At 46.5% G+C, this 14,390-nt stretch overlaps 1 protein-coding gene across 1 annotated transcript; it reads right to left on the minus strand.

Annotated features, from left to right (window-relative positions):
- Positions 1 to 1,234: 1,234 nt before the first annotated feature.
- Positions 1,235 to 9,753, minus strand: soul5l (heme-binding protein soul5, like). Its single transcript, XM_055158329.1, has 6 exons — positions 9,238 to 9,753; positions 8,785 to 8,866; positions 8,222 to 8,342; positions 5,640 to 5,779; positions 3,548 to 3,711; positions 1,235 to 3,024 (listed from the first exon to the last, which is right to left on the minus strand). Exons 1-6 carry the CDS (start codon positions 9,402 to 9,404, stop codon positions 2,277 to 2,279), a joined length of 1,422 nt encoding a protein of 473 aa, XP_055014304.1. The 5' UTR covers positions 9,405 to 9,753; the 3' UTR covers positions 1,235 to 2,276.
- Positions 9,754 to 14,390: the final 4,637 nt, after the last annotated feature.

Consider the following 14,390-nt stretch of genomic DNA (forward strand, 5'->3'; position numbering starts at 1 on the left):
CAGAAAAAAAAAATACTACTTGACTCCTGTCTTGGGTAGTTAATTAAAGCCACATTATGACTCTCTGGAAAGGGGAGAAAGTGTGTGTGTGTTTTATTTATTACATGAATGGTAGTACACTACTGTTCAAAAGTTTGGGGTCGCCCAGACAATTTTGTGTTTTCCATGAAAAGTCACACTTTTATTTACCACCATGAGTTGTAAAATGAATAGAACATATAGTCAAGACATTGACAAGGTTAGAAATAATGATTTGTATTTGAAATGTTGTTTTTTTTTCCATCAAACTTTGCTTTCGTCAAAGAATCCTCCATTTGCAGCATTTTCAGCATTGCAGACCTTTGGCATTCTAGCTGTTCATTTGTTGAGGTCATCTGGAGAGATTTCTCCCCACGCTTCAAGAATCCTCCCACAAGTTGGATTGGCTGGATGGACACTTCTTGCGTCTGTACGTACGATCAAGATGCCCACTTCTCTTTCTACTCTGCTTAGAGCCTTTTTGTGCTGTTCTCTGAAGGGAGTAGTGCACACCATTGTAGGAAATCTTCAGTTTCTTGGCAATTTCTCGCATGAAATAGCCTTCATTTCTAAGAACAAAAATAGACTGGAGTTTCACATCACAGTTCTCTTTTTCTGGTCATTTTGAGCGTTTAATCGGCCCCACAAATGTGATGATGCTCCAGATACTCAACCCGCTCAAAGGAAGGTCAGTTTTATAGCTTTTCTAACCAGCTAAACTGTTTTCAGCTGTCCTAACATGATTGCACAAGGGTTTTCTAATCATCCTTTAGCCTTCTGACACAATGAGCAAACACATTGTACCATTAGAACACTGGAGTGACAGTTGCTGGAAATGGGCCTCTATACACCTATGTAGATATTGCCCCCAAAAAACAGACATTTGCAGCTAGAATAGTCATTTACCACATTAGTAATGTATAGAGTGTATTTCTGATTAGTTTAAAGTTATCTTCATTGAAAAAAACAGTGCTTTTCTTTCAAAAATAAGGAAATTTCTAAGTGACCCCAAACTTTTGAACGGTAGTGTATAAAAAGTATTAGTTGTGGTAATACAGTAAAGTCTCAGTAAAGCTTTGTGACTTAAGTTTGCTTCTTTAGATAAAACATATCCAAAAAGTCAGAGCACACACAAAACACACACACAGATGAGTGGATCATTTGATTTAATGACTTTATTGTGTCTGACTGTGTAACAGATATTACTGAACAGAGCTGTTTGCATAAGACTTACATGTGGTGGGTAAAATCCTATTACATCACAAGCTGTAACTTTAGCTAACACCACTTCTGGGTTTCTTTAAAGCAGCAGTGTATGCACAACAACAGATCATCCACACACCACTTCAGACGCTGTATGGACTAGACTGAAATGTGTTACAGAATTATTGCCTTAGAATACCACTAATGACTAAAATGCGTTTAAAGTGCTTATGAGATGCAACTCAAAAGGAATAGCAAGCATGATTACAACAGGTGGCGCTGCAGGGCTGTTTCTAGCTCTGAACAGATTATGGTAAAAACATGAGGGGCTAAAATACACCTACAGGGGACTCCACACTGGATGTGTAATCACAAAAGGGTGTATGCTATTTTAAACAATATTTGATTTGAATAAACATGTATATTTGGATCATTTATTTATTTATTTAGTGGAAGGTCTGCCACATTCTTGGCTCCATGGAAACGTTTTTGCTTTGCCTGAAATGTTGTTCCATTTCCAGGAGGTAAAGCTACGAGGCCAATTGAAAGGTCAGATCTGTGAAGAGGCTACCCCACTCACATTAATAACGCATGAATTGAAAGACAGATTTTTGTGACGGGAATCTCTCTTTTGTGGTTTGTCAAATTAGAGGCCCCCAAACTGAATTTTGGCAGGGCCCCGAGTAAACTAGAAACAGCCCTGATAGATACAACAGAAAATATGTACATGGACCCGTACCGTACATGAAGCGATATGATATGACTAGCAGCACTAGAGCTACTTCCATAATGAGGGAGACAGTAATAGTAAGGGGGCTTTGTTGACAACCAGAAGTGGGTACAGCAGCCAAACTAATACGTCATTGTGTTGCCATCACGCCAGGAAGTATTTATATTTCTTTACCTGCTGATCATCATTGTCAAGGTAGAAATCTCCAAAACTGTAGGATAATACTCCCTCTCGTAGCACGCCTCCTCCCTCTCACTCTGTCTATGTCTGCAAACAAGCATATGAAGCGCTCCCCACATCTGGTTGTAACATGGAGGACATGCTGCTACTGCTCATGACGAGGGGGGTCCTGGTGCTCGGGTGTTGTGCTGGGGGGGTGCTCCGACTGGCCCGCACCCAGGGAGGTGTCGGACGGGCCAGGGGTCAGCTCTTGAGGGAGGTGGGCCGAGGGCAAGGCGGAGGAAGGGGTGTTCTGGGTGTGTGGGTCTGGGTGGGTGGAGTTGGCCTGGGTGCTCTCTTCAGAAGGGTTGAGGGTGCTCTGCTGTGAGGGGTTGGAGGTGCTTGGCTCTGGGGGACTATCAGTGCTCTGCTCTGAGGGATTTGGGGTGGTGTGAGACAGGGGCACAGTGGTGATGGTGCTCTGGGAGGAGTTGGAGCAGGTGCTGTTGTCCTCAGCGACAGAAGGAGCTTCAGGATGTAGAGAAGAGGAGCTTAAGGGAGCACCCGTGGGAGCACTCGTGGGGGTGTCTGAAGGAGCATTTGAAGGTGCAAATGAAGCTGGGTCGTCAGCCTGCAGCCTGGAGGATTGGGGGGCAGTTGAGGCTGGGTCGTCAGCCTGGAGCCTGGAGGTGTAGGGGAGCTCCTGGGGTTCAGACTGGAGCAGTGAGGGGTGAGGGGGTGTGGGCTCCTGGGGTTCGGTCTGGAGCATTGAGGGGTGAGGGGCTGTGGGTTCCTGGGCTTCGCTCTGGTGCCTGGAGGGGTGAGGGGGTGTGGGCTCCTGGGGGTCGGTACACACTGGCTTCCCCTCACAAACATACCACACCTCATTGTGTCTGTTGAGCAGCTTCAGAGGACTGAGGAGACAAGGACAGACAACATCTGAGTCCAAATGGACCAAACTTAGTCAGTGTAAATTAGACCCCAGGAGTCCCTCTGTGGTCAAAAACAAGAACCTTCATATACGCTTGTGTACCTGCACCTGTCACAGACCCTCTACAGTGTGCTGCACCTGTCATAGACCCTCTACAGTGTGCTGCACCTGTCATAGACCCTCTACAGTGTGCTGCACCTGTCATGTACCCCTCCATAGTGTGCTGCACCTGTCATGTACCCCTCCACAATGTGCTGCACCTGTCATGTACCCCTCCACAATGTGCTGCACCTGTCATGTACCCCTCCACAGTGTGCTGCACCTGTCATAGACCCTCCACAGTGTGCTGCACCTGTCATGTACCCCTCCACAGTGTGCTGCACCTGTCATAGACCCTCCACAGTGTGCTGCACCTGTCATGTACCCCTCCACAGTGTGCTGCACCTGTCATGTACCCCTCCACAGTGTGCTGCACCTGTCATGTACCCCTCCACAGTGTGCTGCACCTGTCATAGCCCACTCCGTAGTGGTGGGTGTGGTTGTAGGAGGCCCCCACTCGGTCCAGTTCTTTGGTCAGCTGGTGGGCCTGTAACCTGGAGGTGACTGACAGCATCCAGCCGCCGTAGCTGCGCACGTACACATCCATGTCCGGCATCTCCGTAAAGTACAGCTACAAAAAACACAAGATATTTGAATTAAAGTTAGTTTTACATCAGTGGTCCCACACACCCAGTCTGGCTTCATCTACAGAAACAACTTTACCCCTGCACACGGCCCTCCTCCAGAGCAGAGGTTTTGTCAGTGTGAGCCACCTGTAAGGGACTGCTCCAGAGTTCACCTGTCACTGGTTCTTTCTGTTTTCACTGTGCTTTCAATTCTCCTCTGAGACAATCTTAAAATACATTAGTCAGGAGTACCTCGTCAGGGGATTTCTGTGCATGCTTTTAGATGATGGCACAAACTAGGGACCGTGAACAAGACCAATCCATAGACAGAGAAAACATCACTGACCGCATAAAGAAGTGGACTAAGTGAGTGTGATGTTGCCCACAGCATCAGGGCTCACGATGCCAATGGTTACAGGGGTGAATTTTATGGACAAAATATATAAATAAAAAAAACAGGATACTGTAAAGTGAGATAATATGAACATTTTAAGACCAAAATGGGAAGACTCACACCTGCAGTTACAGAGAGAGGGGGCCCCAATGTAAGTCATGGTCAGAAGGAGATGTTTACACAGTCTGTGAAAAACATGTAAACTCCACACACAGAAAGGTCCCAGCCACAGATGTGCGTTCAGAGGGATCCCCAGTTTTTTCTCCATCCCCGGGGAACACCCAAAATACACGAGAATGACCCAGTTTCCCAGCTGGCCTAGATCCCCCAGTATGTCTCCAGAGCACCTGGAGAACATGTGCATCTGCTTTGGACTTGCTGGGGGGGAGAGGTGTCTGGATGATGGGCTGGGGGTACCTTGTTATAGGTGGGTTGGGGGGGTACGTTGGGGTTGGTGGGTTGGGGGTATGTTGGGGTTGGTGGACTGGGTGGTACGTTGGGGTTGGTGGGCTGGGGGGTACGTTGGGGTTGGTGGGTACGTTGGGGTTGGTGGGTTGGGGGTACCTTGTCGTTGGTGGGGTGGGGGGGTACCTTGTGGTTGGTGGGCTAGGGGGTACGTTGGGGTTGGTGGGTTGGGTTGGGGGTACGTTGGGGTTGGTGGGTTGGGTTGGGGGGTACCTTGTCGTTGGTGTTGTGGGGGTACGTTGGGGTTGGTGGGCTGGGGGATACGTTGGGGTTGGTGGGTACGTTGGGGGTTGGTAGGTTGGGGGTACCTTGTCGTTGGTGGGGTGGGGGTACGTTGGGGTTGGTGGGCTGGGGGATACGTTGGGGTTGGTAGGTTGGGGGGTACCTTGTCGTTGGTGGGCTGGGTGGTACGTTGGGGTTGGTAGGTTGGGGGTACCTTGTCGTTGGTGGGGTGGGGGTACGTTGGGGTTGGTGGGCTGGGGGATACGTTGGGGTTGGTGGGTACCTTGTCGTTGGTGGGGTTGGGGGTACGTTGGGGTTGGTGGGTTGGGGGGTACTTTGTCATTGGTGAGCTGGGGGGGGGGTACCTTGTGGTTGGTGGGGTGGGGGGGTACCTTGTCGTTGGTAGGTTGGGGGGGTACGTTGGGGTTGGTGGGCTGGGGGGTACGTTGGGGTTGGTGGGTTGGGGGGTATGTTGGGGTTGGTGGGCTGGGGGGTACGTTGGGTTGGTGGGCTGGGGGTACGTTGGGGTTGGTGGGTTGGGGGTATGTTGGGGTTGGTGGGCTGGGGGGTACGTTGGGGTTGGTGGGCTGGGGGGTACCTTGTCGTTGGTGGGCTGGGGGGTACGTTGGGGTTGTGGCTGGGGGGTACGTTGGGGTTGGTGGGTTGGGGGGTACGTTGGGGTTGGTGGGTTGGGGGGTACTGGGTTGGTGGGTTGGGGGGTACGTTGGGTTGGTGGGTTGGGGGGTACGTTGGGGTTGGTGGGTTGGGGGTACGTTGGGGTTGGTGGGTTGGGGGGTACGTTGGGGTTGGTGGGCTGTGGGGTACTTTGTCATTGGTGAGCTGGGGGGGTACCTTGTCGTTGGTGGGCTGGGGGGGCTGCTCCTGGTAGGCCTGGGGCAGAGGGAAGCTCAGAGTGTAGATGGCTGGCTCCCACATCCTGGTCTCCTCTGGGATCTTGACCAGGACAGGAGCGGTCATGTCCATCTGGTAACCTGCCGCACAGTCACATGACACACAGTACTAGTACTCAGTTATATCCACTCCAGTCAGTACATTTTACTTTTACTTCTGTGACTTGAGTTCAGATCCAAAACCTTAAAATACACAGTAGGGTGACCTAAAAAAACTTTTTTCTTTTTTCTTCTAATTTGAACCATGCATTTTGGCCTACTACCAGTTAAAGTTAACATATAAAAATTGAGCTACATTAAATGACATTTAGAGGTTGCACAACACCATAGACCTTTTTATCTCTCTTTATTAGCCAAATAGTATAAATCAGCAGTTTTCAAAGTATTTATTCCTTGTATGCTATAGGTTTAATATATATATTTATATAATATATATGCATAAAGCACATGTTGTAACATAATATAATGAAACTTATATAAAAAAATATCATTTGATGAAAATGACTAACCTGATAACCAAGTCAGTTCAAACTGCCTGCTCACTTGAAGAAGTGGCAAGACCTTTGACAACTGTGTCTTTCTTTGAGTCAGGGTAGCTTTTTCTGTGATTTTGAACCAGCTGTAGTAGGAATTGTTTCTGTTCTTCTGATTTGGTTAATATAGTATTGAAGTCCTGGATCAACTTCACTCCCCGTTCTGCTGTGTCGTTCACAACTTTCAGGGATCGGACTACCTTCTCTGCATAAGTGAACTCCTCATTTTCCTTCCATATTTCAGGTGGCATTTGCAGAATAGTAAAGAATGAATTTGTATTCTTTGTCACAAAATTGCTGAGGGTCTTCTGTTCATAGCTTCCATTTGCATCAAGACGGTGGGGAACGTGGGGTGATCCCTCTCTTTCTTGCATGAATCCACAAAATTTAGTACAAACTTTAAAAAAATCAGTCAGTGTTTAATTAATATTAGCACTGTTCATATTAAATTTGACAAACTATTGCATAGGTTTTGTATATAGAAAACAGAAATTTACTTACCAACACTATCAGCAATGTTAAGCTGACAAATCTTTCCTCATAGCCTTTTTCTAAAGTTTGTCTTCAGCAGTCATGCTGTACAGTATACATGACTGTAAACTGATTGTGTGTTGATCTCATATGACAACTATTCTGTCTCTGCTAAATTGGTATGACTGTTGCAGAGATTATTGCTTATTGAAAGAATATAATGGATTATTTAATGAAAAGTGGCAAAATGTAGAGTATGTAATCCTGCCAGCTCATCAGACACAAAGCAGTGTGACAAACAGACACACTTTTGTTATTTGAGAGAGAATTCTTGAAACTTAAAAAGGCTTGTGCAACCTCTAAATCATGTTGGATTTCACTGAAATTTTAACCCTGTTGCTTTTGTATTTATGGCCAATGTTTGCTGGGTTCAAATTGAGAAATTTAAAACTTTTATTTTTTTACATGTTTTTCTGGACCACCCTAATACACAGTATAGGACTAGTAGGAGTAAAAGTAACATTACTTTCACTTGTATAAAAGAAGACAAATAGTTTTCTGTTGACAATATGAAATGATCTGAACGTTGGTGTTTCTTGCAGCGCTCCTTCACATATGACAGATATTTGTTCATTTGTCTCCTTTTTTGGGATCTATTCTTCAACATGACTGTCCATCCATCCATCCATTTTCGTCCGCTTATCCGGGGCCGGGTCGCGGGGGCAGCAGCCTAAGCAGGGACTCCCAGACTTCCTTCACCCCAGACACGTCCTCCAGCTCCTCCGGGGGGACCCCGAGGTGTTCCCAGGCCAGCTGAGAGACATAGTCCCTCCAGCGTGTCCTGGGTCTTCCCCGGGGCCTCCTCCTGGTGGGACATGCCCGGTGACTTTTCAGGTGGGTGGTATGCCACCTTCTAGTACCTCTAGTACCTCCATGTAGATGTTACTGCTTATGTTGCATAATATGGCATTAAACCTGTGAACCATTTACTTAAATACAGGTGTCATTTAAAACTAAATACCTTGATAAATCTGCATTCTTACTAAGTGTACTCGCCACTCCAAAGATCTGACATGTAACTCTGTAGATGTGATGGTCTGGTGCCATCACATGCTTGTCTCTGTTGAAATGGATAAGTTTAAAGTCATTGGATTTGATCGCTCCACCTCCCTCCCCTGTGCTCTCTGCTCTTCTTCTGTGAAGAACATCAGACTGCAGTAACACACACAGGATCTAGTGGTGATATGTGAGAACAGAACAGTGACGAGATGGACGGTCTAATTACAGATGGAAGTTTTAAAGCCACTTCTGGAACATTCCAGGAAAAACAAAAACATCTCCATGGACACAAGCAGGTGGCGAACAATATTCCATAAACATTTCTGTTAGGTTCCTCAGTTTTTTCTCTTACTTGATGAAAGTAAGAGCACTACTTAGTACTTTTTGTGAATAATATGAATGTGAAGTACTTGTACCACATAACATCTGTGTACACATCAGACACAGTGGGGCAGCTCACCTCCTTCGTTGGCTCCGGTGATGTACTGGAAGAGCCTCCTGAAGGCCATGGCTGCTCCCACGCCCATGAAGTAAGCCTCTGCGTCTGTGGACACCCACAGCGTGGGACTGTAGTGTCTCACCTGAGGACAGAGCAGAGTGACACCAGGGCATCCAGGCAAACATGTGGTCTTTAGAAGTTCACTTCAGTCCTGGTTCAGTCCTGGTTCAGTCCTGGTTCAGTCCTGGTTCAGTCCTGGTTCAGTCCTGAATTGGTCCTGGTTTAGTCCTGGTTCGGTCCAGTCCTGGTCCGGTCCTGGTTCGGTCCTGATTCAGTCCTGGTTCAGTCCTGGTTCAGTCCTGGTTCAGTCCTGGTTTAGTCCTGGTTCAGTCCTGGTTCAGTCCTGGTTCAGTCCTGGTTTAGTCCTGGTTCAGTCCTGGTTCAGTCCTGGTTTAGTCCTGGTTCAGTCCTGGTTCAGTCCTGGTTCAGTCCTGGTTCAGTCCTGGTTTAGTCCTGGTTCAGTCCTGGTTCAGTCCTGGTTTAGTCCTGGTTCAGTCCTGGTTTAGTCCTGGTTCAGTCCTGACCTCGTACTCGTCGGTCTGACACAGCAGTTCATACTGGAGACACTCTCGAGACTCGGAGCACAGACTGCTGTTGGAGCTGGGCCTGAGGACACAGGGACAGATTTACACCAGGACACACGGGGGGACAGGGACAGACAGGGGGACAGGGAGAGGGACAAAAAGAGTCAAGGACAGAGGAACAGGGGATAGGGACATATTTACACCAGGACACAGCAGGAGACAGACAGGAGGACAGGGAGAGGCACAGACAGAGAGGGACGTATTTTTCCAAGACACCTGCACTACTGAGACGGGGACTGAAAAGGAGGTTTGGAGGGACAGAGACACACGTGAGAGACGTAGGGGCAGATGGACAGAGAGAGGGACTAACAAATAGACTGAGAGGAGGACAGGGGGACAGAGGACAGGGACAGATGGTATTACATATGTAAGAATGACGAAGCAGTAACTCACCCCACACTTCCTCCTGCAGACACCACCAGCACCAACAACAAGGACAGCACCCAAGTCACCGCCCTGCACCCACACAGGAGAAGAACAGAGGATGAGAGACAGGAGGAAAGACACAGAGGGACAGAGGGACAAAGAGGGACAGAGACAGTGAACTGTTCGCACAGCATTGTCAGCTCAGATCACAGAGCTGAAGGTCACGCACTCGGGGCTGTCTAGCATCATTCTGTGAGAACTACAACTTATTTAACAGCAACGGACAAAATGTGTTTATTTGACTCTTGTATTCCACTACAGAAGTCAAATAAACACATTTTGTCCATAATGAGTCACTTCTACTGTACAATCACCGACACGTTTAAAGGTTTTACAGTCGCTCCTCACAAACTCACAAATACTTAGTCATACCAAAGTCCTTCTAGTCTAGTCTAGTCCGTCTTCTCTGCACTCGGCGGCTACGGGTTTGGGGCTGGAGCTACAGTAGCTCAGTTGCTTGAGCGTTTGTCACTCATCTCCACATTTAAAAAATAAAATAAAATAAAACAGATGAATGCTGTTGTTGTGTCCTTGGGCAAGACACTTAACCCACCTCACCCCTAGTGTCTGTGTACACTCGTGTGTGTGTGTGTGTGTGTGCGTGTGGGTTTGTGGTTCCTTGTTGTAAATCGCTTTGCAATACAATGAATTCTGACAGTATTTTATGTTTTACTTAATTTATTTACATAACTGACATTAAAACATTGAGTAACAATTACTCAGTAAATTCTTGTCTGTTCCTGGTGGAGGGAAGAACATTTCACTTGACACTGACAAGTAAATTGTACCTGATGTTACAGCAGTAATTTTGAAAGTGCAAGTGAAAATTGTTCTGAGGATTTTTTTCTAGTAAATCTTACAGGTTCTTTTGATTCAGTGTGGATGAGATACTAGTGTCCTTGTGTCCTTAGGCAAGACACCTTACCCACATGACTTAGTATGATGTGGTGTGTGTTGGTGGTGGTCGAAGGGGCTGTGGTGCAGATTTGCAGCTTCACAACCGAGAGTGGAGAGAATGAATAATGCATGGTATAGTATCACATAATCTAAATAATAAAAATGGTAGAACTATAGTGACCAGGGGAAGTATAAGACCAACATTAGTGTAAAACTGTGAATCATTCAAAAAGATCTGAAACTCCAAGGAAACAATAACAGAGAATTTGAGAATGTTAGTATAAAGCTCGTCTCTGGACACTTCAGCAGGAGGGTTTGAGGGCCAGAAAAAACTGTCAGAGGGCCGCAGTTGGGCCCTGGGCCATAGTTTGGACCCTCAGAGGCTCACGTCACTCTCACCTGTTTTTTGATGAAACCAGTTTGACACATCACATTCTACTGTCAACAAAAGTCACACTTTAAGAGGCCATCGAAGAATGCTCATGGTTTATGTTCTCATCTCTAATGTGTAACGTGTTTTCTTTCTTTTAAGATCTGAAAACATTTGAAATCTGCGTCGCAATGAAGATTTACGCTCCAAGCACCAAACAGCGCAGTTAAAAGTTCAGCTGTAACGCGCACAACACTCACTGGTTTGTATAAATTTCACTTGCTCCAACATAATGGCAAACTTGTAGGCTACAGGAGGACACGCGGTCAGTCTGTGCCCTCCAGCCTACACGTGCGCGCCCGTGCGTGCCCGTGGATGGCGCAGAGGCGACCGGCGCTGCTGCTGCTGCGGCTGCGGAGAAACCGGACACGTCCTGGATCCCATTAGGGCGAACCCAAAAGTGCTGCATCACCTCCACCTCCTCCTCCGGGCTGCGCAGCGGACGGCAGCGGGCACTGCAGCGGCGCTAAGGTCACCCCCAAGCCCGCTCCCCCGTGCCCGCTCCCCCGCTGTGAGCACAACCGCCTGAGAGGGTCACGACTCGTTTTCGGGTTTGGTGCGTCAAGTTCATTCTTCTAACTTTTTTCCTTTTTTTTTTTTCTGCGCCTGGATGCTGCGTGACGCATGAGCGGCGCAAACAGCGTCCAACAGCTCCTACACTGTGTGCTATTAAAGCGAGTGTGTCGGTGTTCTGGAGAAGCAGGGCATACTCACATGTTCGCGTGTCCCGTGCGCCTGGCTGGAGTGCAGGGGCCGGATGGAGAGGCTGGAGACCGCAGTGTGATGCTGCAGTGAGGAGCGGTGCATGGGAAGGGGAGCGGCGCGCGGAGGGGAGGGGCCGGGGGGAGGGAGGGAGGGAGGGGGGCCGGGGGAGAGGCAGTGCACCCAACCACCAGACTACACACAACTCATTAGTATGACACTCATTCAAACAGTATATGTATGAATATATATATTTTATATGTATATATATTTAAAGCCTGTCGTTTCCATGCGCAGTTTGGACGAGTTGGACGCGCACGTGAGACGCTGTTTTCTGATCTATGTTCTAGTTTCCTGATCACAAACACAACTGGAGGTGTGTGTCGTTTCATTCACACATGATTAACACACAAACCCTGCACATTTACGCGAAGTTATTCTCACAAACAGAAAACACTCTGGTCCACCTTGTGATGTCATGTGGTAATACAGGAAGTGCTCCACTGTGTTTTTAAACTCCATACATTTTCACTAGAATCATTTGGATGGAGAATTTTGAGCTTTGGAGATTGTGGTGGAAATTCGAGTGTTGGGTGTTATTCCAAGATACTCTGTAAGAAGTGTTAAAGAAGCACTGTTCTTTCTCTCACAGGAAGGTTGCTGTTACCTTTGGGTTTGTCATGTACATGTCTGCTCTTTATTACCCAAGTGTTTGATCATCCTGACCTGGACTCACATGCTCTTGGAAAGGTGCTAGTACATTTCATTTACACAAAGCAAAATGTCCAGACTGACCTAAATGCAAACTGTTCTTGGGGAGGGCTTGGGCCGCACACACTATTTAAGTCTTGTCTCACTGCTGTGGGCTCAACGCAGCAGAAACTTTGTCCTTCAGTAGTGAGACTGTTTGATACCGGTGCAACATAGACCTACTTACATAAAAGTTCGGGTGACACAACTCTGGTTGGTCTCATCACCAAGGGCAACGAGACTCACTACAGGAAAGACCTTCTGACCACACGGTGCAGAGACAACAACCTCCAGCTTAGTGTCTAAGTGTCTAAGACTAAGAAGATTGTTGCTGACTTCCAAAGAGGCCACACCCAAAACCCACCACTGACCATCGCCGGTGCTGCTGTGGAGCGTGAGCAGCACTAAACTCCAGTGAGGAGCTCGCCTGGACCAACACTGCAGCACTGTGAGGAAAACCCAGCAGCTCCTCGACTTACTGTGGAACCTCAAGCTTCACCACCATCAGGAGCACGTTCTACAGAGGAACCACTGAGAGCATCCACCCGCCTCAACTGCACATACACCTCACCACATATACACCACCCACCTCACCACATATACACCACCCACCTCACCACATATACACCACCCACCTCACCCACAAAGCCATCACAATTGTGAGTGATGCAGATCATCCCGCACATATTTTGCTGAGCCGGCCGTCCTGGAGGAGGTACAGGAGCCTCTGTTCTCGCACCATCAGACTCACATCACAGCTTCATCCTCCAGGCTGTTAGGATGCTGAACTCTCTCCCATCTATAACCATCAGGCAACCAGGAAGAAGGAATCTGTCTCCCTAAAGAAGAACTTTGGACTTTTCCTTTCCTTTTATTTTATTATTTAATTTAGAAGATTGAGAGTGAGAACATCATTTCAGTTTTTCATATGTTCATATGGAAGTTTGTGAATTTGAATTTAGACAGTCTTCTTGTATGTTTTGCTATTATTTTGTAGATAATTTCCACAAGAGATGTAAACAGATTAATAATAAAGAGTTACTCAAACACGTGTGAGTGAAACAAAACACAACTCCAAGTGTGTCCATGACGAGGAAACAACATTCGAATATGGGCTCTTTAAACAAGTCCGAACTGTGCATGTAAATGACTCAAAGCTCACTGGAGTCAGGTTTGGCCTTTAAATAACTGCTCTTTGTTATTACTGAAATTGTGATTTTGATTTGGCTGAAACCAGAGCAAAGTCAACGAGACAAATGAGAACACAGACATTTCCAAAACAGCATTTTTATTCTCATCCACACACAGGTCCCAGTCCGAACCCATCCCAGAGGAGTCCCTGTCTCCTGCCCCCTGTCCCAGGACTGAACGCCTGTCTGTGTGTCCATGTGTCTGTGTGTCCAGTATGAGATTATTTACACATCTGTGACCTGCTCTAACGCGCAGGTGAGGAGGAGGCCCCACACTGTTCATAAAAGAAGCTGTATCATCATCTTCATCACATCGAAAGCAAAACAAGAGGAAGAGGAACGTAAAGCGGTCGTTTATGTCGTCACATTTTGGATTTTAAATGCTGCGGAATTTTTCTCTTTGTTTTGTAGAACTCTGACAAAAATGTGTTTGAATTATTTCTATTGTGGATTGCAGTTGGTGAACTGTCATGGCATCATTCACTGTGCACAGTTTTCTATCGTGTTTTTGTGTATTTATGGGTGATGTAGGCTCGTACTGCTGACCAGGGCCCAGGAGAGATCTCTAGATTATTCAAATATGCATGGATGACATCTAATCTCAATCTAAAACCTCTTCAGGCATGTTTTTGGTAGAAAGCTAAAATAAATAAATAAATACATTTCATCATACCAGGATGTTTCAATGTGTTTAAAAACTCCAAATACAAAAATCACCTTTTAAATATTGAGCACAAATATTTTCATAAGCAATCAACCAAAGTGTGTCGACTGAATTTAAGTAACCACCAGGATGTGCTGCAGGGAGCTGATCTGATTGGTCAGAATTGGCCTAATCCAGAAAAGAAGAGCCTCTGTCCTCACACACACACGAGCGACTGCTTACAGGGTCTATCCATGTTACGTCGGGGTCAGTCTTATCATCAGAAGAGCCTCTAGTCAGAAAATCCATGTTCAGGTAGTGTTACAAATTGTTACAAATGAAATTGTATTTCAAGTTTTAAATATTAAAAGTAATAAATATATTAAACCCTTAAAATACAGCAAAAACATTTGAGGAAATAATGATTTGGGTGAAAATGTCTGTCTTAAGTGTAACAAGGTTAATAATTGTCTGATTTTCAGGCAACAGCTTGCAAAATGTTCAGTAA

The sequence above is a fragment of the Boleophthalmus pectinirostris genome, unplaced genomic scaffold (genome assembly GCF_026225935.1).
Source record: "Boleophthalmus pectinirostris isolate CB_2022bp ecotype Guang Dong unplaced genomic scaffold, ASM2622593v1 HiC_scaffold_22, whole genome shotgun sequence".
Taxonomy (NCBI): Eukaryota; Metazoa; Chordata; class Actinopteri; order Gobiiformes; family Gobiidae; genus Boleophthalmus; species Boleophthalmus pectinirostris.